At 34.1% G+C, this 22,806-nt stretch overlaps 3 protein-coding genes across 6 annotated transcripts in view; 1 reads left to right on the forward strand and 2 right to left on the reverse strand.

Moving 5' to 3' along the window:
* Positions 1 to 2,663, reverse strand: part of LOC132144979 (hyccin-like) — a 41,258-nt gene extending 38,595 nt beyond the window's left edge. For both annotated transcript variants that reach the window (XM_059555612.1, XM_059555618.1), the window contains exon 1: positions 2,507 to 2,663. The gene's annotated coding sequence lies outside the window, so the exon portion shown is untranslated. The remainder of the gene's footprint in view (positions 1 to 2,506) is intronic.
* Positions 2,664 to 4,161: 1,498 nt separating this feature from the next.
* Positions 4,162 to 7,694, reverse strand: LOC132144606 (uncharacterized). Of its 2 annotated transcripts, none has more exons than XM_059555170.1 (4): positions 7,542 to 7,694; positions 6,957 to 7,026; positions 6,626 to 6,835; positions 4,162 to 4,947 (listed from the first exon to the last, which is right to left on the reverse strand). In XM_059555170.1, the coding sequence occupies exons 1-4, from the start codon at positions 7,578 to 7,580 to the stop codon at positions 4,577 to 4,579; spliced, it is 690 nt and encodes a 229-aa protein (XP_059411153.1). In that variant the 5' UTR covers positions 7,581 to 7,694; the 3' UTR covers positions 4,162 to 4,576. The 2 variants fall into 2 exon arrangements, with proteins under 2 accessions (XP_059411153.1, XP_059411152.1); XM_059555169.1 differs by having other exon boundaries at positions 6,626 to 6,838.
* Positions 7,695 to 12,228: 4,534 nt separating this feature from the next.
* Positions 12,229 to 21,412, forward strand: cdca7b (cell division cycle associated 7b). Of its 2 annotated transcripts, none has more exons than XM_059555595.1 (10): positions 12,229 to 12,364; positions 12,872 to 12,946; positions 13,708 to 13,827; positions 16,059 to 16,448; positions 17,399 to 17,461; positions 17,592 to 17,762; positions 18,379 to 18,522; positions 18,594 to 18,743; positions 20,219 to 20,355; positions 21,062 to 21,412. In XM_059555595.1, exons 1-10 carry the CDS (start codon positions 12,338 to 12,340, stop codon positions 21,081 to 21,083), a joined length of 1,299 nt encoding a protein of 432 aa, XP_059411578.1. In that variant the 5' UTR covers positions 12,229 to 12,337; the 3' UTR covers positions 21,084 to 21,412. The 2 variants fall into 2 exon arrangements, with proteins under 2 accessions (XP_059411578.1, XP_059411577.1); XM_059555594.1 differs by lacking the exon at positions 12,229 to 12,364 and adding an exon at positions 12,381 to 12,434.
* Positions 21,413 to 22,806: the final 1,394 nt, after the last annotated feature.

Genomic DNA, 22,806 nt, shown 5'->3' on the forward strand with positions numbered 1-22,806 from the left:
GGCACTTGGAGAAAAAAAATCGAATGTTTAATAAGGCTGCAAAAAAGAAAGCAGCACAAATGTAATTTTCTCACAGCCGTGAGCATGTTGTCAAATCTACAATGACTTATAAAGCTCTTATTCTTATTGAAAGCTCTAAAGCGATGGACCCCGAGGACGCTGGAGACGCCGTCAGTGCCAATTACACTCACATCTGCATTATTGTACTCCCAATCTCTTTAGACTGTTTCGTATTGATTTAAATCACAGATTAATGAACTGCCTGTGGGTTATGCATGTAGAGGAGAGAGTGAACATCCACTAAAACACGGACAGTAATGAAACATCCCAGTGCAGACAGCACATCGTTCACACGTTAATAATCATCGGTAAGCACACAGTCGTAATAAGGTGCCATTTAAAGGTCAGACGTGAGCAGAAATCCCTGCTCAAAGAAGAAGATCCAAACCGCACAGACAGGAATGATAACAGTGTAAGAGAAACCGACGATCAGTATCACTCCCTCGAGATCAGTGACACACTCCTATACTTCTGACTTTCCACAGAGTCTGGACCAATTTGCAGCTTGTTCTGGCCAAGAATCGCCCACTTATACAAGAAGAGACTTGTTAAAGAGTTCATTTCATTTGAGAACCACTCTTGAGTGGGTTTAACTGGAAATTTATATTACAAAAATACACTGGAAATGAAAAATTTGATATTAAAATCAACAAACACAAAACTCTTCACCAATTGATCCAATTCGGATTCACAAGCTCCTGATTCGATTGGATTTTGATTCACTTCGACAAATATCAGGAACAGTACATGTGCATTTTTTCTTAACAAAAACAATCTCTCGATTAACGATAACTGTACTATATCAGTCGGTGATGATATTTAAAAAGATTTAAATTAACAACCGAGTCCAAACTACCAAAGCTGAGACTTTGTTTGATACCAAAAGTGAATCACAAAGCTTATTATAATCAACTGCACACAAAGATCAATCTTGGGTTTTAAGAATCGATATCAGTTCATTAAAACGAAGATGGGTCAAAATAAAGAAATCAACACTGTCAACTCGGCCCTAATATCATTTACTCTTACTAAACAATTTTAATGCATGAAAAATGTCACACGGAAACATCCTTTCAATTTTTTATGAAACCGAACAAATCTGTGAATTAGAGTTTCAAATCAATTCTCTCTGAATCGACGGACAGTTTGAAATGATTGATGGAAATGAATCACTCACCAAATAATTGTATTTCATACTGATTAATTTCATACTGCAATTAAAACATCTCAACTTTTTCACATACTGAACTCTGAATACAAAGGAGAATAGGCACCAAGTGCCTCTTAGCGTCTTTAATGACACTAACCTTGCAAATTTCACCAAATATGGTGATTGCAACCAGCTCGTTTCTGTGCACAAATGCATCAGACGGTCAGTAACCAGACTGTGGCCCTGCAATCTGAGGCTGAGACGAGAAACTGTCACTGGAACCAACTGTATGTGTGATGTTCATCAGCTCACATCTACAAAACATACCATATCATAACATCTGAACAGCTGTGGTCTTCACGTGCCAGAGGGACACCAGCCACATCTGCATGCATCTAATCAGCTGTCAGATAAAAAGAGGACACAACTGTGATTTTCTGCTCGTTGGGCACAACTCTTATCTCTTCACGAGTGGCTTCTCTCATAACAGAGGTCATTTCCTTTTATAATCTTGCTCCTTTAAAAACAGGCTGATCATCTGTCATGCAGTGACTGAAAGGAAGGTGAACCATGTGACTGATGTGTGTGTGTGTGTGTGTGTGCAACTCCCATTACACAACTTCAGACACTTAAACACTGCATGCACAAACACTCAAAAACGCTAAGGCTAACAAATATCCATGCATCCACACTTTGACTACAAATAAGCACTCAAACAATACATGCATGCATGCACATACTCTAAATACAAATAACACTGCATGCATGCATATTTATACTCATGCATGTTACACAGAGAACCATGCATGAGTATGCATACACACATCAAGCACTCAAATCCATGAACTTTTGTGCATGTACACAAGCACACAAACAAACACTATGCATAAACAAATATAAGCATCCATGCATGCATGCATGCATGCATAAATACAAACAAGAATTTAAACAAACATAAAGTCGTACAAACCCATGCACATACGTACACACACAGATGTACGCATACACACACACTTGAGCAATGACAGCTCGAGCACAACTGCCTTGTCAACTGCTTTAAACAGCAAGAACAAAGTCTATCTTTCATCAACACTTCTCATCTAAGATGTCCAAATATCTTTTCCCTCATATGAAGTTTTCAAAGACAAACATGAATGAGTTTAATCATCTGAAATGCTTTATGAGCTCAGTTTGTTTAATAGTCACATGAGATGAACCGCCAAGCCATCGGTGAATGTACACAAGACTAATGTAGATCTCGTATAAAAGATGTTTTTTATATATATATATACTCACTTATCATGCTATATGCACGGCTTTTTCCCGCTCGTCTCGTTTACGTCTCGGTTAGTCCATTAACGCGCTGAAATAACTGAACACACGCGAGTCCTTCACCAATACTTTTACACACTTCAGTCTAACATGGAGCGAGTTAGGCTTTCTGATTGACAGCGGCACGGGCCAATGGAAGGGGAGGATATAAAACCCACAGCCGCGTCCACAAATAGCAGCCAATCAAATGGCCCCGTGGGCGTGACTTCACGGTTTCCACTAGCGAGGTAGACTGTGTCTGTTGTAACTACTGTTAAATGTGTTCAGTAATGTGTAATTTACGACCGAATAGACATGTTTTGTGTGCTAAATTAGACTATATAAGTACACACATTTAATTTCAAAATATTTGGGAAAAATAATGCATACATATAAGTGAAATGACGGTGAAAATGTATACAAATAATAAAAAAATAGCATTGTAGCTCCTTGCAAACAATACTATGGTCAGTGGTAAAGCGTGTGCAGGGTTTGCACGTAATCGGATTCTCTGAGAGGGTTCATGAATCATTTGATTCAGATCTGGACTTCAGAGCGCGAATCATTAGATTCAGACTGGGTTGCGAATCGAGCATTTCACAGAATTGATTCAGATTCGGACTTCGGACTTCTAAGCGCATATTGCTAATTATTTGATTCAGATTGGAACATTTAGCGTTTGTTACGAATCACTTGATTTAGATAGGAACTTCGGAGTGAATATTTGTGAATCATTTGAGTTTCGAAACGGATTCATGAATAATTCAGATCGGAGTTTCGGAGGAGCAGGTTCGCAAATCATTATTCTGATCCGGACTTCGGAGAGTGTTTCATGAATCATTTGATTTTATTTAAATCGGAACTTTTGAAGCAGGTTCGTAAATCTTTCAGATCGGGACGTTGGAGCGCAAATCATTTGATTCAGAGTGGGTTCGTGAAACTTTTGATTCAAAGTGTGTATCGCAATCACTTTATGTAAATCGGACATTTTTAAAGGGTTTGTGAATCTTCTGATTCAGATTGGGACTTCGAAATGGGTTCACGAATCATTATTCTGTTTGGGATTTCTGAGAGCAATTTGATGAATCATTTGATTCAGATCAAGTCTTCAGAGCACGTATCGCAAATAATTTTATTTAAATCGGAACTATGGAGCAGGTTTGTACATCTTTTGTTTCAGGTTGGGACTTTAGAGCACAAAACTTTTGATTCAGATCGGGACTTCGGAGCGGGTTTACGAATCGTTCAGATCAGGGCTTTGAAGTGGGTTTTATTTATTTTGAACCATCAACTTTTATTATAAACTTTTATTATGTGCTAAAACAAAAAGTATCTACAAAATAATACACTATAAACATTTATAAAGTAATTTATTAAATGGTTAATGAATGTTTAAAAGGTGCAACCATTCTAAAATATTCAAATTATTAATTTACCAAATATAAACCAGTAGAGGAAAATGTTACAAAGGCAAAGTGTTTAAGACTTTAGATCAATATTCATATTCACACTCATTTTCACAATAAAAGGAATGATTCTGAAGCATGTTCATGCTTTCATAAACTAAAATATTAAAATACACACAAATAGATACACCAAAGGACACAAATAATAACAAATCCCTTCATTATGTTAAACTATTCGTTCTCAAACAGGTGTTTTATTATCATCAAGACACTAAAAATGAGTAAAAAAAAAAATCTTAAGTCCATTTATATTTTACATCAGATCGGATTATACTAGACAATGATTTAGATCTTTAATAATGTTTAAATACTGAAAACAGATCATAGTCCTTCATCAGCCAAGACATTTGATTTATTACTTGCGCTATAGCTCTCGTCAGGTTTTATGTACTTAACATACACGTAATGTTATTACAAAATAATTATTTTAATGGTTATTGCATATTTGTATTGCTATAGCGTTCATCTACTGTATATTTGCTGCTACATTTCCAAATTTTGGAATGAAATAAAGTCTTCTGTTCATGATTTAACATTATATTAAACCCTTCATATTTGCTATTGGCAGACACTAAGAGACAAAGTCAGTTCAGGGTGTGATTCCAGAGAGCAGTGCAGCCTCATTGAGGAGATTCCCAGCCTCTTTCCTGTACTTCGGACTCAGTTCTTTGGCTCTCCGAGCCTCTTTGAGGTTTTCCTGCAGGTTGTCCACCAGCCTCTTTTGCTCCTGGTGTCTGGATTCAGCAGCTTCGATCTGACTGATCATGCTGTCCTCGGCTCTCAGAAGTGAGTCGATCATTTCGTGGAGTTTGGTGCTGATGGAGATGACGGATTTAGCGGCTCGGCTCAGTTCGGTGACGTTTTCTTGCGTCTGCTTCAGTTCGCTGGGGATCTCGGCGTCTGATCTCACCATCAGATTGAAGTCATATCCTTTAACCTCCAGACTGATGTGGCAGAGCTCTGCTGGAGGGAAAATGAGACAGAGAAATGTTATTTATATAACACTTTTAAAGCTACAACGCACAAAGTGGTTTACACAAAATAAAAAACACCATCATAAAATACACATTTATGAAGAGCTATACACCATATAAGATGAAACAAAAAAAGTTCAACAGCCCTGTCTCCTTTTGTTTTATATCTAGTTCTTGAAAATGCCAGAAATACATTAAAAGGTGATCTAAGACATATTCCTGTTTTGTACGGTCTCAGAACTAGCTCAGATAAATATGTATGTTCCAAGCCGTTTAAAGCTTTTTATGTCTGTTAAAGAATCCTAAAATAAACAGGTAAGTGAGGTAACGATGTAAAGGAAGCTAAAACAGGAGAAATATGATGAAATAACTTTGTTTGTGTCAATAATCTAGCTTCAGCATTCTGCATGAACTGTTAACGCGATAAATTACGATGATTTTTACAAATTTTACAATATTTACAAATTTCCTATTTTAATTTTTAATTTTATTTTAAGTTTTTACCAAAATAAGATAATAAAAATATTTATTATTACTTTTATCAGCTTTAATACATTTATTAAAATAACTAAAGCAGTTAAAATGTCAACATTTAAATTTTGACTACAAAAATATGTTTTCAAAATTTACTATAAAATTAACTTACAATCTGCAAAGGAGAGGATATATATACATTCAAATACTGTTATTTTAGATACCATTATAGTTTTTGTTAATATTTGGAATGAGATATTTTCTCCTATCAGTTTTTGTGATTTTTTTTAATGTGTTTTTTTTTTATCAGTTTCTGTTGTTTTTAAATGTCTGTATAGTTTATTTTATTTATTTAAGTACAAGTTAAACTAAATGACAATGAGAAATGTCACCTTGTTAACTAGCTGAAATTAAATAAGCTTATTTTTTTTATTGTTAACATTAATTTTATTTTAATATTTTTTCTTTTGTTTTAGTTTTAGTTAACTATAATAACCCTGGTTCAAATACTCCACTTATTGTCAAAAATCTCTTCATTTTCTGTGTCTGTTTGGATGTAGTAGAAAACATCGGGCTCAAGTGTGCATTTTTTCTTGTCACTGGCCATAATTCTAACCTTGAAATCAGATTTATGCATGAAATAATGTCATGTGTAAAAACGGGATCATCTGGGTTTGAAAATCTGGCTCAGATTCAGACAGGAATCATGTGGTCATGGAGTTTTTCTGCTGATTAAGTGATAACACAAGATTTCTCCACCTTCTGGCTGTCGAAAGCAAAAATGTTACGAAGTGCACCTATTTTGTGAGAAAGTGTGATGCGCCACTGGAACAAAATCAGCACCACAAAATTAGTAAGAAACAAGTACTGGATTTCATTCGGCATACATAATGCAGGGCTTGACACTAGACAATTACAAAATAATTAAAGTGCCATTTGTATGGTAGTCTGAGGTACTATAGGACACATAAGAAATCTCTAGTGAAATCACATGCATCTAAAACATGATTCTGAATGACTAAATTACATGCAAAGTTGCATTCAGCATAAACCTTACGTGCAACTTCTATCCTTTTCATGCATCATATTAATCCTAGAAGGACTCTGTTTGTAATGGTCCATTATAAGTGAAGGGTTTTGCTTGGATGTGTCAATTGCACAGACTTTGTCCTCACGTGTGAAGATCTTACCATGTTTCTCCTTGATTCTCCTCAGGCATTCAGACAGACTGTCATTTACTGGACAGTGATAGCGACTTGCAACGGTCTGAAGCTTGTTCTTCATTGATTCATAGTGTTCCTGTTGTCTGTTGAACATTTCTGCAACATCAGTGAATCTCTCATCGAGACCAGAAACACCAACACGACGAGCCGTAAACCTGCCATTCCTCTGATCGACATCTGCTGGAGGATAACACACAGATTAACAGATAAAATGATAGATAGATAGATAGATAGATAGATAGATAGATAGATAGATAGATAGATAGATAGATAGATAGATAGATAGATAGATAGATACTGTTGGCTGGTCGTGGTGGTCTTGCAGACTCGGTTGGTGTTTTATTGTTGGACTGAATCAGAGGTTCTCTCTGTAAGTGACAAATGAAGAGTGACATTAGAAACCAAATGAATACTTAAAGAGAACAAATGCACAACTAAAGGATTAGAAAGAGCGACCACTTTAAACTAATACACTTCTGCTGCACTGAATATAACAAGTACACACACACAAATCACTAAACAGGAATAATCATCTATATTCATTCAGACAGAATTCCTTTCGTTTGCTTCATGTTTACTCTTCTTTCTGGTCAAGCTACACATGACCCACTTTACAGATAAAGACTTGTTCTGAACTACTGAGGCATGAAAACAACACATCTACTTGACTGACCTACTAAATGACTTCTTCTAGCCTACTAAAGTATCTGTTTCTCATGTCTAAAAACAGTGAAAAGGAAGAGCGTCAATGCTTCTGTCTCAGTTTAGATCCACCTGATACACTGTCCTGTGCTTATACCCTCAGATTTAATAGCTAAACAAATACAGATTTTTTTACTTTAATCTGCCTGTAAACATAAATGACCATAAAGCAGCCTCTTACCTCATCGTCTCCGTCGGGAGAGGAAAAACAACACCCCATTTTCTCAGCTCGCAGGAGTTTTCATGCCCATAAAACACTTGAACAGAAGTTGCGACATCGATGACGTCACAGTCATGTGGTGCACGTCACACACAGGTGCTTCACTGTAAAGCGTGTCACCTGCGGAAAGGAAAAGAAAACAACAAAAACAAAAACTCAAATGTAGGCAAAGCTACATGTAAATGTACATACTGCGCTTTCCATTCGGTCTGTTTATTACCATATGCGCTTTATAGCCTATTATTTATCTTATTATCTAATATATGCACAAAAATATAGGCTATATTTTAAGTTTAAGCATCAGTTTAAGAACAGACAAATAAAAAGCCCTTCGATTTTAATTAAATAAAAATGTATTAGGCAATGTTAATATTCATGGGTAATAATAATAAAAAAAATTATAATATGTTAATATTCGTCCCAATAAGAGCTGATTTCCTTAGTTCTGAGATAATATCAGCTCTCTATAAGAGGCTCTAGGGGTCGCCACTGACTCGCTTTTAATGCGCTCTGCTTTGCCTTTAATTATTTTTCTTTTTAACAATATTAGTCAATTGTACCATACCTTTTTAATTGTTATCTGTTAATACGTTTCTGTTTTTATGTCTGCATTAAATTGCATTTCTGTGCATGCTTTCTGAAATCGTTTTCATGGTCCTGATGCACTTCTAAATTATAATAATAGTCATAATCATTTGGTAGGCCTATTTGAGCAGTGCTGTCAACTTAGCAATTTTGTTACTAAATTTAGCAACTTTTCAGACTTCCCTAACAACTTTTCTTCTATAAGCACTTAAATAAAGTTAAGTTATTTTGAAAAATGTATTTGGCAACTTTAAACAACTTTTGAACAATAAAAAGGCACACAATTTTCCATTTAATTACACAAAAAGAGATCATGCATATTAAGTTTCCTGATATTTGCAATAGTTAAATTAAATAATAATAACAATTTAATAATTGTTCATTTATGATACACCTTTTTGTAGCTTGTACCTGTGATTGTTGATCAGTGCACTGAAAATATATATATAGACAAATGTAAAAGGCAAAAATGTGTAGGCTAACTGTTTAATTATTCAATATTGTATAAAATAATAGGCCTATCTATATTTTAATATTATAGTATTCATTTATTATTTTACGAACAAATCTAAATGAACATATAAGGTATATAATGAAGGTGTGGATAAATTAGATATAGCCATACTTAGTGACTTGCAGTTCAGATGTTAAATGTAGAGAGTGTATATGTAGGCTAAGGTTATATATCATGCTCATGTTTGTTTGAAGTATGATTTAACTGTCTACATTATATGTATGGTATGGATTGTACCCTTAAACAACAAAATAACAATAATAATAATAATAATTAACATATTTTTTTGTTTGCTGAGATTTGATGCACTGACACAATGTTGCACTTCGATTACGCAATGACGTCACAATGCCATTTAGCAACAAATCATGCAAGTATATAATTTTCTTGCTCCCTGGCATGTAATATATTAATGTCATTCTGTGTTTCAAATGTTATAATAATAATAAATTTGAAAAAGCAGCTTCCTCTGAAAATTATCTGGCGATGCTGGATTTGAGACACATGGCCGAAGCAGCTCATTCGGAGTCTAGGGCGCTTAAAGTGCGCCAGCTAGGGTTTGTGACACAGCCGCTTGTTTGTCTTTGACTTTGAGTGCCAAGTGCTTGAAAACACAAAAGCAGGCCGCTAAACAAAGCTCAAGCAGCTGTTGGTAATTTGCCTTCTCTCTGTGAGACAGCGCTGGGTCCGTATCATTTCGCTGTCACTCGCGCACCGCGAGCTGAGCGCTTAAGTGAAGGTTTGCCGAATAAAGCAGTATTGATGGGGGACGTTTCCGGATGCAGGTGTTTGTGCTGACAAACGAGAAAAAGCGCTTCACTAGCCACTAATTGAGCAGAAAACATGATGGGGGGGGGGGTGTCACACGTATATGTGGGCGAAGACATCAAACACAACAATAGCACTCACTCAGGAGCAGATGAGCGGAAAACATGCTGATGCACACTTTCATAATCTCATACACATTATTAAGGTTGCACTAGGCTATGTACATATATTTCTATTATTATATACACTTAAAAATTATAATAGCATAAAAAAAATCGAAATAGCTGTAAATATTCTGTAAATTTGCAGGACTTCCGGTTCATTAGCCGCTGCAAAAAAGTACAGCAAACTGTAAAACTATCGCGCCGACAAACTAGCATGTTAATTTTAAAGACAATATATTAAAATAATATTATACAAATATATTTTTAAAAAATTATATATAATAATATCAAACAGCATAATACTGATTTGTACAGGTAAAATACCTGTAAACGAAAGACACCGGAAGTTACAAATGGCGCCCGATCTTGTGTTCAAAATAAGGCGGACACATTAAATTAGCGGTTTTTGTCAGAAATTTTTATTGACAGATGACTAGATGGAAATACGTTGCAAACTAGTGAGCCTCAGTGGTCTTTGTAAAAGTTTTGAGAAAATCAGTGTAAATGTACAAATTAACTAATACATTTAAAACTTAAACTAAGTAAATAAACATTTAAATAAAAATGCATGCATAAATAAATCATAACATTTTGATTAAAATGTAAAAAAAAATGATAATAAATAACTAAAATAAACAAATGCAGCTAACAATACAGTATGTTATAGTAGTAGCAGTAAATACTTACAAAAAATGTAATAATGAAATTTAAAAATAATAGATTTCAAAATATTGTTTTTTATTTAATTTCGGGGGGTCTTTATACATGAAAATATATAGCTGCCTATAAAAAAAAAAAAAAAAAAAAAAAACCTGGATGATGATATTTGGGGTTAAACTACCTTGGCATCAGATGTAAACAACCTGAGCAACATGTGTGTGGACTATACTAGCAAATATTCCTTCTAAGCAAAAAGAATAAATGCATTTTTGGGCTTGTTATAAATCTAGTGAGCTTTCCCAATAGAGCATTCTGTAAAAAAAATATTTGTTAGTTTGACTCAAAAAAGTAAATTACCTGGTTGCCTTAAAATTTTTAGTTCATTGAAGTTAAAAATGTGTGCTTTTACAACAAGTAATTTTGTTTTTCAACTATTTTTTTTTGTTATTTGAATAACTTTGTTTTGTTTTCCTAACTTAAGATTAAATGTTGTATCAATTTATTCAAGCAATCAAAGGGATTAAGTTAACTTACAAATTTAAGTTCACTCAACTTAATTTAATATTATATGAACAAACTATTTTAAGTTCACTCAACTTAAACTTAAATATAGGGCTGCTCCGATCACGATCGGCCGATCATTAATGCGCATCTCGCCAGTAAAGACGGTAAAGATGCGCAAATAAACGCTGAAAATGAAGTGGATTTGCGCAGCTCTGTTCTCAAAACTTAGGGGATAGCTCACCCAAAAGTACAAATCTGTCATCATTTATACTCACCCTCAAGTTGTTCCAACCCTGTATGAGTTTCTTTCTTCTGTTAAACACAGAAGAAGATGTTTTATGGTCATCCATAGTATTTCTTCCATACCATAGAAGTCAGTGGGGAGCATCAAGTGGACCACTGACATTTTAACGAAATATCTTCTTTTGTGTTCAACAGACGAAAGAAATGAATACAAGTTTGGTACAAGATGAGGGTGGGTAAATGTCCATTTTTGTGTGAACTATCCCTTTAGACAGAATGTTTGGGCATCATTGGGAGTGATGCTATTATAATAATAGCCTAGTGTGTACTGTATGGCAGCACTATGCCATTTTTTTTATATAATAAGTGTCCCTTGAGCACAAAAGCAGTCTTAAGTAGCACAGGTATATTTGTAGCAATAGACTACAATACATTGCATGGTTCAAAATTATACATTTTTCTTTTATGTCAAAAATCATTAAGGATATAGTAAAGATCATGTTCCATAAATATATTTTGTACATTTCCTACTGTAAATATATACAAATGTAACTTTTGATTAATAATAACCATTGCTAAGAACTTAATTTGGATAACTTTAAAGATATGATTTTCTCAGTATTTTAAGTTTTCTGCACCCTCAGACTCCAGATTTTAAAATAGTTGCATCTCAGCTAAATATTGTCATATCCTAACAAATCCTTACACCAATGGAGAGCTTATTTATTCAGCTTTCAGATTGTGTATAAATCTCAATTTCCCCAAAAATTGACCCTTACGACTTTTTTTATGCTCCAGGGCCACATATACTCGGTCAAACTATTTTTCTGTCTCTGTGGAGCGATGTTATAGTTGTTATGAGGATAAATATCACCAACAAGCCTCTGAATGTCTATTTAACCGCGTTTATAAATGCAGTACACGCTTTATAGCTGCATGTGTGCACGCATTGAGTGAATGATGTGTCCGCGTGAGGCATTTCCCGCGAAGCCGCATTCTGGACTGTTCCATTCAAACCGAAGGCGCGATCGCGGGGGGATCCGGTACAGTTAAATCTCACATCAAACTTAAGGAGGAGACTTTTTGTCTTGTACATTCTATCACCTGTTTATAATTTTAATATATAATAGGTATTATGTCAATAATAATGAATTCAAAGTGAGCTGATGAGCTCTTTAGTGACGGATTGGTAACGTAATCACCCCTCTGTTTTCTCACAGCCTCCTGTGCGCTCGTGTTGTTTTTTAAACCTTTCATTCATTAAAGAGTTGTAATCGCACACAGAGAAGCACCAAACAATCACTTTAATTCTTAAAACGATGAAAACACGCAGAGCATCCTTGAAGGTAAGAGCGATTAGAAGTGTTTTCCAGTAAAATGTCTTTTAAGACAAACAGCGACGGTTTCGAGAGTCGAGTAAGCGCGTGCACACACTTATCAATGATCGTCGGTTTAAAACTAGATTAAATTCATATTTAATGAGCCACAGAAGATGATCAGCAGAAAATGTAATAAAGTCTGCAGTGTTAATGATAATGCATCTTAAAAACACTTTTATTGCGTTTTCTTTTCTTTAGATATTCAGATCTTTGCATTTATGGATATCTTTTGATGTCTGCACCAAGTTAATAACAAAATTTCTTGTTAATATAGGGCATTATAATATTACAAAAAATGTCATTAATAATTTTTTATGCAATGCATATTATAATTAACGTTTACAGTAGAAGTAGTAATTAATGCATACATTTTTCTTGTTTTTATTATTATTATAATTAATAGTTTATATATATATATATATATATATAATTGTAATTATTTAATATTTGCTCTAATAAACCTCTTGTGTTCAGGCCAAGCAGCTGGAAGTAGCAGATGTATCAGAGGACAGCAGAGACAGCATCCAATCAAAGGGATCCTGGAAGCCTGTTAGTATCATCTACAGTGTTACAAATTAATGCAAAGTATTACTGATGATTGGTTATTAATATTTGGAACCAATTTGCCATACAATATTTACTTTTATGGGTGCATATTTTTTCCCTAAAGATATGAAAACACAAAGTGTGCTGTTGTTTGTCAAAAACAGTTTAGTTTTAAACCGTAATAGTTTTTATTACCATTTCAGATTTAATATTGTATATATATATATATATAATTTTTTTACTTTGTAATATAAATCCATGTTACTTGAAATAAAATCAATATTAGCTTAAAAATAGAAGTTCATAAGCACTTTTGAAGTTTGAAGTGGTTTTAGTTAACTATGATAACTCTGATCTATGGAGTTGTCCTTTGACCCTGATTTTTTTTGTTGAACTGCTCCAAGGTTTTATGGGATGAGTGAACTAGGGAGTGTGTTTTCTAGCTGTGGTTGACAGCCTGGATTTCTCTGTGTCTCTGTCAGTCTCCAGATCTTCATCTGTTGTGAGGAAACCAGAAACTGTCCTGTGTTCAGAAGAGTTGCTTTACCTCTTACAAGCAATGCTTTTAAATCGATTGAGACCGAACCGTCATTCATTTGCTTTTCTGAGTTCGTATTAGAAATATAAATACACTTAAAACAAACCAAGAGCATGGCAGGGCACCTTTACGCTGCAAAACAGCGCTGTTAATAATCGAGATGGTTTTCACACAATCCAGGAGTAATAATAATAATCGTAATGTTTAGTCACTCTGTCTGTGTCAGGACGTTTGCTTCAGGTCCAAACACATGACGGATGAGCTGGCGCAGGCCTTCATGGACACCGAGAGCGAGAGCGAGTTCGAGGGATTCTCTGCGGAAGAGTGTGACTGGAGAAAACCAGTGGTAAATATGACCGAAAATACCATGTACAGTTATGATGTCTGCTCCGTTTGGGTTAAAGGAACCATTCAAACCGTCCCGATGAGTTTGTGTCTTCATCAGATTTAGAAAAGTGTAGCATTGCATCAGTTGCTCAGCGATATATGCTAAGCAGTGAATGGGTGCCGTCAAAATGAGTCCAAACAGCTGATAAAACCGTCACAATAATCCACAAGTAATCCTCTTGAGAAGTGAAAAGACGTGCATTTGTTACAAACAAATCCATCATTAAGACTAAAATACGAGTCCATAATCCATAATAATGCTTCCTCCAGTGAAAAATGGTTTTGGTCTGAATCAGGAGAGAAATCTGCATGGATCAAGCCCTGTTTACAGTCCAAAACAGCTCTAAACTAATATGTGTGGATTTTGAAGTGAGAGACAACAGGAGATGGATTTATTCACTGGAGGAAGAATTATTATGGATTAGAGACTTGTATTTTAGCTGGAAACAAAGGTTTGAGGTTATAAATGTCTTACTGATGGATTTATTCCTTACAAACATGCAGTTTTTCACTTCTCAAATAGGGCTGGGTATCGATTCAGATGTTCCAGATCGAGTCGATTTCGATTCACAAGCTCTCAAATCGATTCGATCTCGATTCAAGTTAATTAATATAGATTTAATACAAATACTATTTGTATAAAAAAGAACAATGAACATACGTTTACAATTGGGTAATTAATAAAAAGAAATTAAGAGCCACAAACCTGTATATTAAACTCTTTTATTTTAGGTAAACTTGGGTACATTAAAACAGAACCCATCTCTAATTTTCAAATGCATAAAATTATGTTAAATAAATACAAGTTTGATGCAAGATGAAAAATGCTTTGTTCTATCGTCGTCGTCTTACGAAATCTAAAATGCTTCCACACCCCTGACTTTTTATGTGTTATTATTTATGCCTGTGTTATACTTTCCGCATGAGCAATCCAGATGCATACACGGTCAGCGCGGACGTGGACTTCTTCCATTTATTCTTCCGAAAGCGCACGCTGATGGTCCGCTCTGCAACAAACGTGAACAAACAATTGCCCAGAATCATTGCACATCGCTGTCTTTATATTCATTTATTGACGGATTGCACAGGTTCGAGTAGCAATGAGCTTCTTCACACTGCCTGAACATGTGCAATTGTGTTTTTGAAGACTACTGACCACGCGCACCTGTCCATGCAGTCGTCTGCTCAGAGCCTCGGCACACACTCTCCGAGGATGATTTTTACGTCATGCCTAACTAGCGGTCCATATATAGCGGACTCGCGGACGCAGAAAGTATAAGAGGCTTTAAGATGCAGTCTGTAAGACGCGCACGGGAGCATGACTTGACGCGCGACATTGCAGAAAATGTGCGTTCACAAATGTAGCCTATGATCCAAATATGGAAAGCACTTTCGAATTTAATAATATGAGGTTCTCTCCAGAGATGTATGTAAGATTCGTATATGTTCAGTCGCTGGCATTCTCCACATTTATTTTTTTTCTCCCTTTTACCGAACTAATGGCTGTTGATGACTATTTGAATTGAATTCTGCCAAAGTGCGCGCTTGTATGTGTTCGTCATGTTATGTGAGTTAAGTCTGCTCATGTCTGAAAATAATTTATGAAAAACAAAATAATTTCACATAAAAACAGCTTATATTTCTTTAGTAGCCTAATTTTTTTTATCAATTAATGTAAAAAATCACTGCTTTAAGCACTGAATGAATGAATGACGGGTTCGTAGGTAACATCGCACAAGGCACATAAGAGGGTGACATCTAGTGGAGAAGATTTGTAATTAGATTAACGCTAATCTTACGTTCAATGTCTGCGGAAATAAATATGGGAAAAAAAATCGATTCATGGCCTTTGAGAATCGATTTTGAATCGACCACATTTTAAAAAACGATTAATCGAAAAATCTTTACCCAGCCCTACTTCTCCAGATGTTAACTGATGAGCTGGAGCAGTGTGGATTATTGTGGTGTTTTTATCAGCTGTTTGGACTCTCAATCTGACGGCACCCATTCACTGCAGAGCATCTATTGCTGAGCAACTGATGCAATGCTACATTTCTCCAAATCTGATGCAGAAACGAACTCATCCTAATCTTGAATGGCCCGAGAGTGAGGACATTTTCAGCTTATTAAAATTTTGGCTGAACTATTTCTTTAATTTTATATATCTATCTCAAATGTAAATGTCACCAGCAGAGCGAGGGCACTGATAACGACAGCGACGACAACGGCTTTTATTCTGACGGAGAGGAGCCGGCGTCTAAAAAGAGGCGCAGCTCTGGACTGTGTGTCGCATTCAAGTTTCCCACCAAGAGAGGCCCCGCCCCTAAACGGAACACTGCCAAAAAAGGCAACAAAGAGGCCCTGCCCCCAGCTCCGCCTATCAGCAGGAAGTCTGCAGGAGGAAACAGGAAGCGGCGCGAACCAGAGCAATCAAAAGAGTCTACATTATATGAGCGTATACGAGCAGAGAGCCAATCAAAGCCCTCTGATCAGGTGACCAGTGTGGAGAGTCTACTGACCGACCAAGAGATGCAGATACTGAGCAAGAGAGCCAAGAACATCCAAGAAAATAAAGCTATGGTAGTATTCTATCTCTTTATTACTATTTTTATCATGTTTTTCTTTTTTTTTAAATTATAAAATATAATTCAAAACAGCATTTTTCATATATATTTATAAATAATAATTATAGCAATTCTTGTTTTTACTTTTTTTTTTCATTTTGTTTTAAAATAATGTTTATAATATTTTTAAATAAAATACCATTTAAAATATTTTTCACATATTTGTAAATCATAATAATACTTTTACTTTAATTTAGTTTAAAAATGTTACATTTTTAAATAAAATTAAAAACAGCATTTCTCATTTATATATATATATATATATATATATATATATATTTATATATATGTGTATATGTATGTGTATATATATGTAACTAATAATCATACTATTAATATATGACATTTTATGAATTCATTTAGTTTTAAAATAATATTTATAATTATTAAAAAGAAAAATATAACTCAAAACAGCATTTTTTTCATATGTATTTGTACTTAATAAATCTTTACTTCAATTTTGTTTTACAATATGTTTAAAAAAATAAAATATATATATACATTTGCATATGTATTTATAACTAATATTATTTGTATTTTGTTATGAAGGTTTTTCTAACAAAATACAATTCAAAAGAAAAATATTCATATTTGTAAAAAAAATGTTTTAACTTTTAAAATTATATTTGTAATACATTTTAATAGCATTTTTTTTTATAAATAATATATTTTTTTACTTTTTAAATTGTTTTAAAGTACTATTTTTTAATATTTAAAAAAATATAATATAAATTAAAACAGTCTTCATTTGCATTGTTATATGTAATATTATATTGTTAATTATTATTAATTTATAGCAGTATTGTCATGTATTTGATTACTGATGCAAATTCAGTTTATTTGTAATCCACTTTTTCATAATATCTTGGATGCTTACGTAAACTGAAAAAAACTCTTTCCTTGCAGCTTGCAAAACTTTTTGCAGACTTGAGTTCTTTGCCTGAACTTCCTGCTAAGACGACACCGACGGTGAGATCCCACAATCCCTTGCACCGCTCATCTACACAGAACATGCCTGAGATCCCTCTGTTTTCTCTTCACATCTGCCCAGTTCAGTTACATGTACTTCATATTGATAGTCTTTCTGTGCCCTGAACAGCAGAAGAAGAAGCCGTCCGCCCCGAAACGACGGTTTTCAGAGGTTCAGGTCGAGAGACGAAACCCGGGTCGCAAGGCCAGACCCCCAGAGCATTTTGGGATAGAGGTGGAGGAAAAACCTGCTCCTCTGAAGAGAGAGAGCGGACAGATGGACATCAAGCGCCTGATGGAGGCAAGAGACACAGAAAACGGAACACAATTCATCTGGAGTCAACTGAACCAAAAAACATCCGCATATAATATAATTTATGTATTTATCTATTTTTTTTTATTCATTAATTATATGAATAATATATATATATATATATATATATAAATTTCCCCCTCAAATTAAAATTAACTGATTTCTATTATATATATATATATATATGTATTCAAATAATGAATGTATAAAAAAAGTAGTAAACTGAAATGAAAGCTAAAAAGGCATTAAGAAAAATAGTTAAAAAATGTATTAATCAAATAAAAATTAATTATTAGATTAAAAAAAACTAAAATAAAAATTACAAATAGGTTAAAGGACAATTTTATTTTTTTATTTTTAATGCATTAATCTTTCCTGAATCAAAAAAAGGTAAAAAATAAATAAATTCTAAAATAAAAAAAGTAGTTATTCAACTAATAAACTGAAATAAGAATATATATAAACCGATATATTAAAAAAGAATAAAAAAATAACTATTTAAACTAATACATAAATGTTGAAGTTGAAGTACTCTGATGTATGTTTTTGGTGCATTATGAATCCTGAAGGTGTGTTTGTGTGTGTGTGATGTGGTTTTCCGCAGGTCAGGGAGGATCTGGGAGACGCTCGGCCGAAGCAGAGGAAGCGTCGCTCTCGTGACTCCATACGGATGCCGGAGGACATCACAGAAGAAGAGCTGGAGAACGTGGCCGATCGCGCCAAAGACAAGATCCTGGATAAAGAGAACGTGAGTGTGAGGAGCGCAGTGTGTCTTGAGTGTGATCCAGAGCTGCACTAATGCTTCATCACTGATCTCAGGGCAGCACGTGTCACCAGTGCCGGCAGAAGACCCTCGACACCAAGACTGAGTGCAGGGGTCTCTACTGCGGCGGGGTCAAAGGTCAGTTCTGCGGCCCCTGCTTACGCAACCGCTACGGAGAAGACGTCCGCGCCGCGCTGCTGGACCCTGTGAGTCACCGCACACTGTTCACACACAGATGAGACGTGTGGAGTCTGGTGCATGTGTGAAGAAATAGACAACAACACACTGTATGGGTCACAATTATTGATTTTCCTTTTATGCCAAAAATCATCAGGATATTAAGTAAAGATCATGTTCCATGAAGACATTTAGTAAATTTCCTACTTTAAATATATCAAAACTTAATGTTTGATTAGTAATATGCATTACTAAGAACTTCATTTGGACAACTTTAAAGATGATTTTCTCAATATTTAGATTTTTTGCACCCTCAGATTCCAGATTTTCAAACAGTTGCATCTCGAGCAAATATTGTCTGATCCTAACACACCACACATCAATGGAAAGATGATTCATTTCACAAAATTGACTGATATGACTGGGTTTGTGTTTCAGGGTCACATATAATAAAATAAATATACAATTAAAAAACTTAAATGAGAAAAATAAGAAATCTTGCTTCGGAAAGAAACTGAAATTAAGATGAAGTTAAAGTACTAAAATAAAAAATTAAAATAATTAGAAACTAATCCAAAAAAAATCTAACACCAATAAGTAATAATTAAAAAAAAACGTTCAACTAATAAATTAAAATAAAGCTAAATAGACAAAAATATTAGAAAGTAAACTTTAATGATTAAAATGAAAAATATTGTGATGGAAAGAAATTAAACTAAAATGGAAATATTACAAATCTAAAAATAACTTTCTCTAAAATAAAAATTAGAAATTGCTGCTGTAGCGACTAAATGAAATAAGTTAAAGTAAAACTGATAAATAATAAAACTAAAATGTCTAAAAATAAAATGAGATAGACATTTAAAAAATAATAAATGAAATAAAATATACATTTTAGATGAAAAATGTCAACTTATTTCAATTCGTTGCCACAGCAACCTTTGTCATTTTCATTTTTTCAACTGAAATAAAACTAAAGCAAAATGAATAACTAAAAAAAACTAATAGAAGTGAAAAAGACTGTTAAAATGAAAACTGAACAGACAAAAATCCACTGCATGAATATAGTGTTTTATATACAGTACATATAAGTGCAGAGTAAGTAAAGCTATGATTTACAGAATGTACAGTGGAGTTGCTATATACAGTATTGAGCAGAGTATATACAGAATATAAATGCAATGTAGGATTATATATACACATTATGAACAGCAGCAACGTTAGAACAGTGGTTATGATTACAGTTGGATGAGTGTACAATAGTATTGTTAAACAATGTATTCTATGCAAAATATCAGTAGTGCAATAACACTAAAATATCACTGGTTTGAGCAACTCTTAAATTTGAATAAATTTTTTCAACCAACACGCAGAAGCCTTTTCTTGGTGAAAGATCATGGCAATATGGAATATTTAACTTTGCATACGAGTTTTGGATTTCTAGCTTTTAGAAGCATTAAATCACTGATCGTGTGTGTGTGTGTGTGTGTGTGTGTGTGTGCAGTCGTGGGAGTGTCCCATCTGTCGAGGAGTGTGTAACTGCAGTCTGTGTCGTAAGCGTGATGGACGCTGTGCGACCGGGGCTCTCACCAGACTCGCCAAGTTCTACGGACACGATAACGTCCGAGAATATCTGGAGAGGTGACTCACTACACACAACTATCACATTCTCACCCTTCTCTGATCACATCACATGCAGATTAATACACACATTTCTGTTATAATATTTATTTTATTTATATATTTAGATTTTTTATTATTTTTTTTTCTGATTTAATTATTCGTTTTCCATTACAAACAGGTGATTTTATTGTATAAAATCTCTTAATCTTCATCATGCAGTTTGTATTTTATTTGTATTTTTTTTTAACAGGGTTTCACAAACATGTTACATGCTCAAAATATTTTCTAGTATTGTCTAAAATAGTTAATTAAAAAAAGTTAATTTCAATAATTTAACAACACTGTTATTTAGTACTTATTTATACATGTATTCAAATATTTTACATTTTATTGTAATGAGCTTTTCATCAACTCACTACCCTACCTCATAATAAATATTTAGATAATCTAAATTTTTCTAAATTTTTTTTTTCTGACATAACTTGCTTAATCAACTCAGACCACCTTTATTTTCTTATTTATGTTAAAATTTTTGGTAGATATTTTTAATTGAACTAATTAAATTTATTCATTTTTTTCTAAAGTTCTAATTATTAGCTTTTCATCAACTTCAACATAAATATTTAATACTTATTTAATATTTAGAACTTTTTTTTTTTTTTTTTTTTTTGTACCTTTATCAACTTGCAAACCATTCTTAATAAATATTTATCCTTTTTTTCAGTCTGCAGAAGGACGTGGAGTGAAGTCGATCATCAGATGAGCCTGATGGGAATCAGACTGACTTTTTAAAGCTAAGCAAGAAAACACTGAGAGTTTCCAGCAGTGTTGAGCGATGATATGCAAACCAGTCCCTACTTTTATACTTCAAGATACTGTACTGTTTTTACTGATTTTGTTTTAATGAATCCGACTGTTCTCCTGCTAATTAAAGGCAGAGATATCTTGAGATCCTGTAACAGATGTGTCTGATCACACAGCCTTTTCTCTCATTTGCACAATGTGTGTTTTTCTCTCTGAAAACGTTTTATTGGAATTTTGCTTAAATAAAGGTCCTTTTATTTCACATTTTAAATGCTGTTATTTTTTTATATATATATATATCATATGATAAAGATTGAATTAGTTTAACATTAGTTTATTGAGAGTGTGTGTGTAAACAGAGATGGTTAAAAATCATGTAAATCATATCAAAATACAGGATATATATTAAATAGTAGTGAATATCATCGAACAAACTGATGCGAAATTAAACAAATGTGGGTCATTATATTTAAGGGAGTAGGTTTGATTTGGTCTTTGGTGGGGACATATATTTACTGTCTTTTAAACCTCTCTTTTCTTTATTCATAACTGATCTAGATGAGTAGCTACATGATAACTACCTGAAGTTCTGTTAATACTAAAGCTCTCTTCTAATCCTGTGTGTTCTCTTAATTTTACGTTTATTACTATTCTGTTGAGCTGCAACATCCCTTACGAAAATTCACCATGGTTTTACTCAAAAGAAAATCATTACTAGTTAAACTGTGGTAATAGGCCTACAATAAACGTGGTTGCTACTCTTTTTACTATAGTAAAACCGTGGTTAATTTTCTCAAGTAATCTGTTTGTGCGTACACATTCTTTCTTTCTTCTTACTGCCTTAATGGTTTGATGTTTTTTACCATTTCAATAAAAAAAAAACATTCGCGATACGCTCCTAAATTCCAATCTGAATCAAATGATTCATGCTCCGAAGCTCGGAACTTAATCAAATGATTCGTGAACCCACTCCGAGTCCCAAGTTCCAATCTCCAATCTGAATCATATGAATCGTGGTCCGAATCTCCGTTTTGAATCAAATGATCCGCGAACCCACTCCGAGTCCGAAGTTTCAATCTCCAATCTGAATCATATGAATCGTGGTCCGAATCTCCGTTTTTAATCAAATGATCCGCGAACCCACTCCGAAGTTCCAATCTCAATCAAATGATTCACACGCCGATCTGAATCAAATTATTTAGTACGCATCGAAGCTCCGATCTGAATTAAATGATTCGCGATCTGCACTCCGAGGTTCCGATCTGAATCAAATTATTCATTCTCCGAAGTTCAAATCTGAATCATATGATTGGCTCTCCGAAGCTCCAAACTGAATCAAATAATTTGCGATCTGAAGTCCTGATCTGAATAATGATTCAGATCAGGACTCGGAGTTCAGATTGTAATTAACTGATGATTCGAATCATTAAATTTGCAAAATGACTCGCGAACCTGCTCCAAAGTCCCGATCTGAATCGTATTATTTGCGATACGGGATTAGAAGTTCCGATCGAAATCAAATTATTCGCGACACGTGATCCGATTGGAGCGCATCGAAACAGTGAATTGTTTTGCAGCGCACTGTGCTTTTCAAAGTTATTCCAAGTGATGTTGAAATTCAAAAATGAATGGCTCTTTTGATCTGGTCTTTGCAGGTGAATCACT

Source organism: Carassius carassius, chromosome 8 (assembly GCF_963082965.1).
Source record: "Carassius carassius chromosome 8, fCarCar2.1, whole genome shotgun sequence".
Taxonomy (NCBI): domain Eukaryota; kingdom Metazoa; phylum Chordata; class Actinopteri; order Cypriniformes; family Cyprinidae; genus Carassius; species Carassius carassius.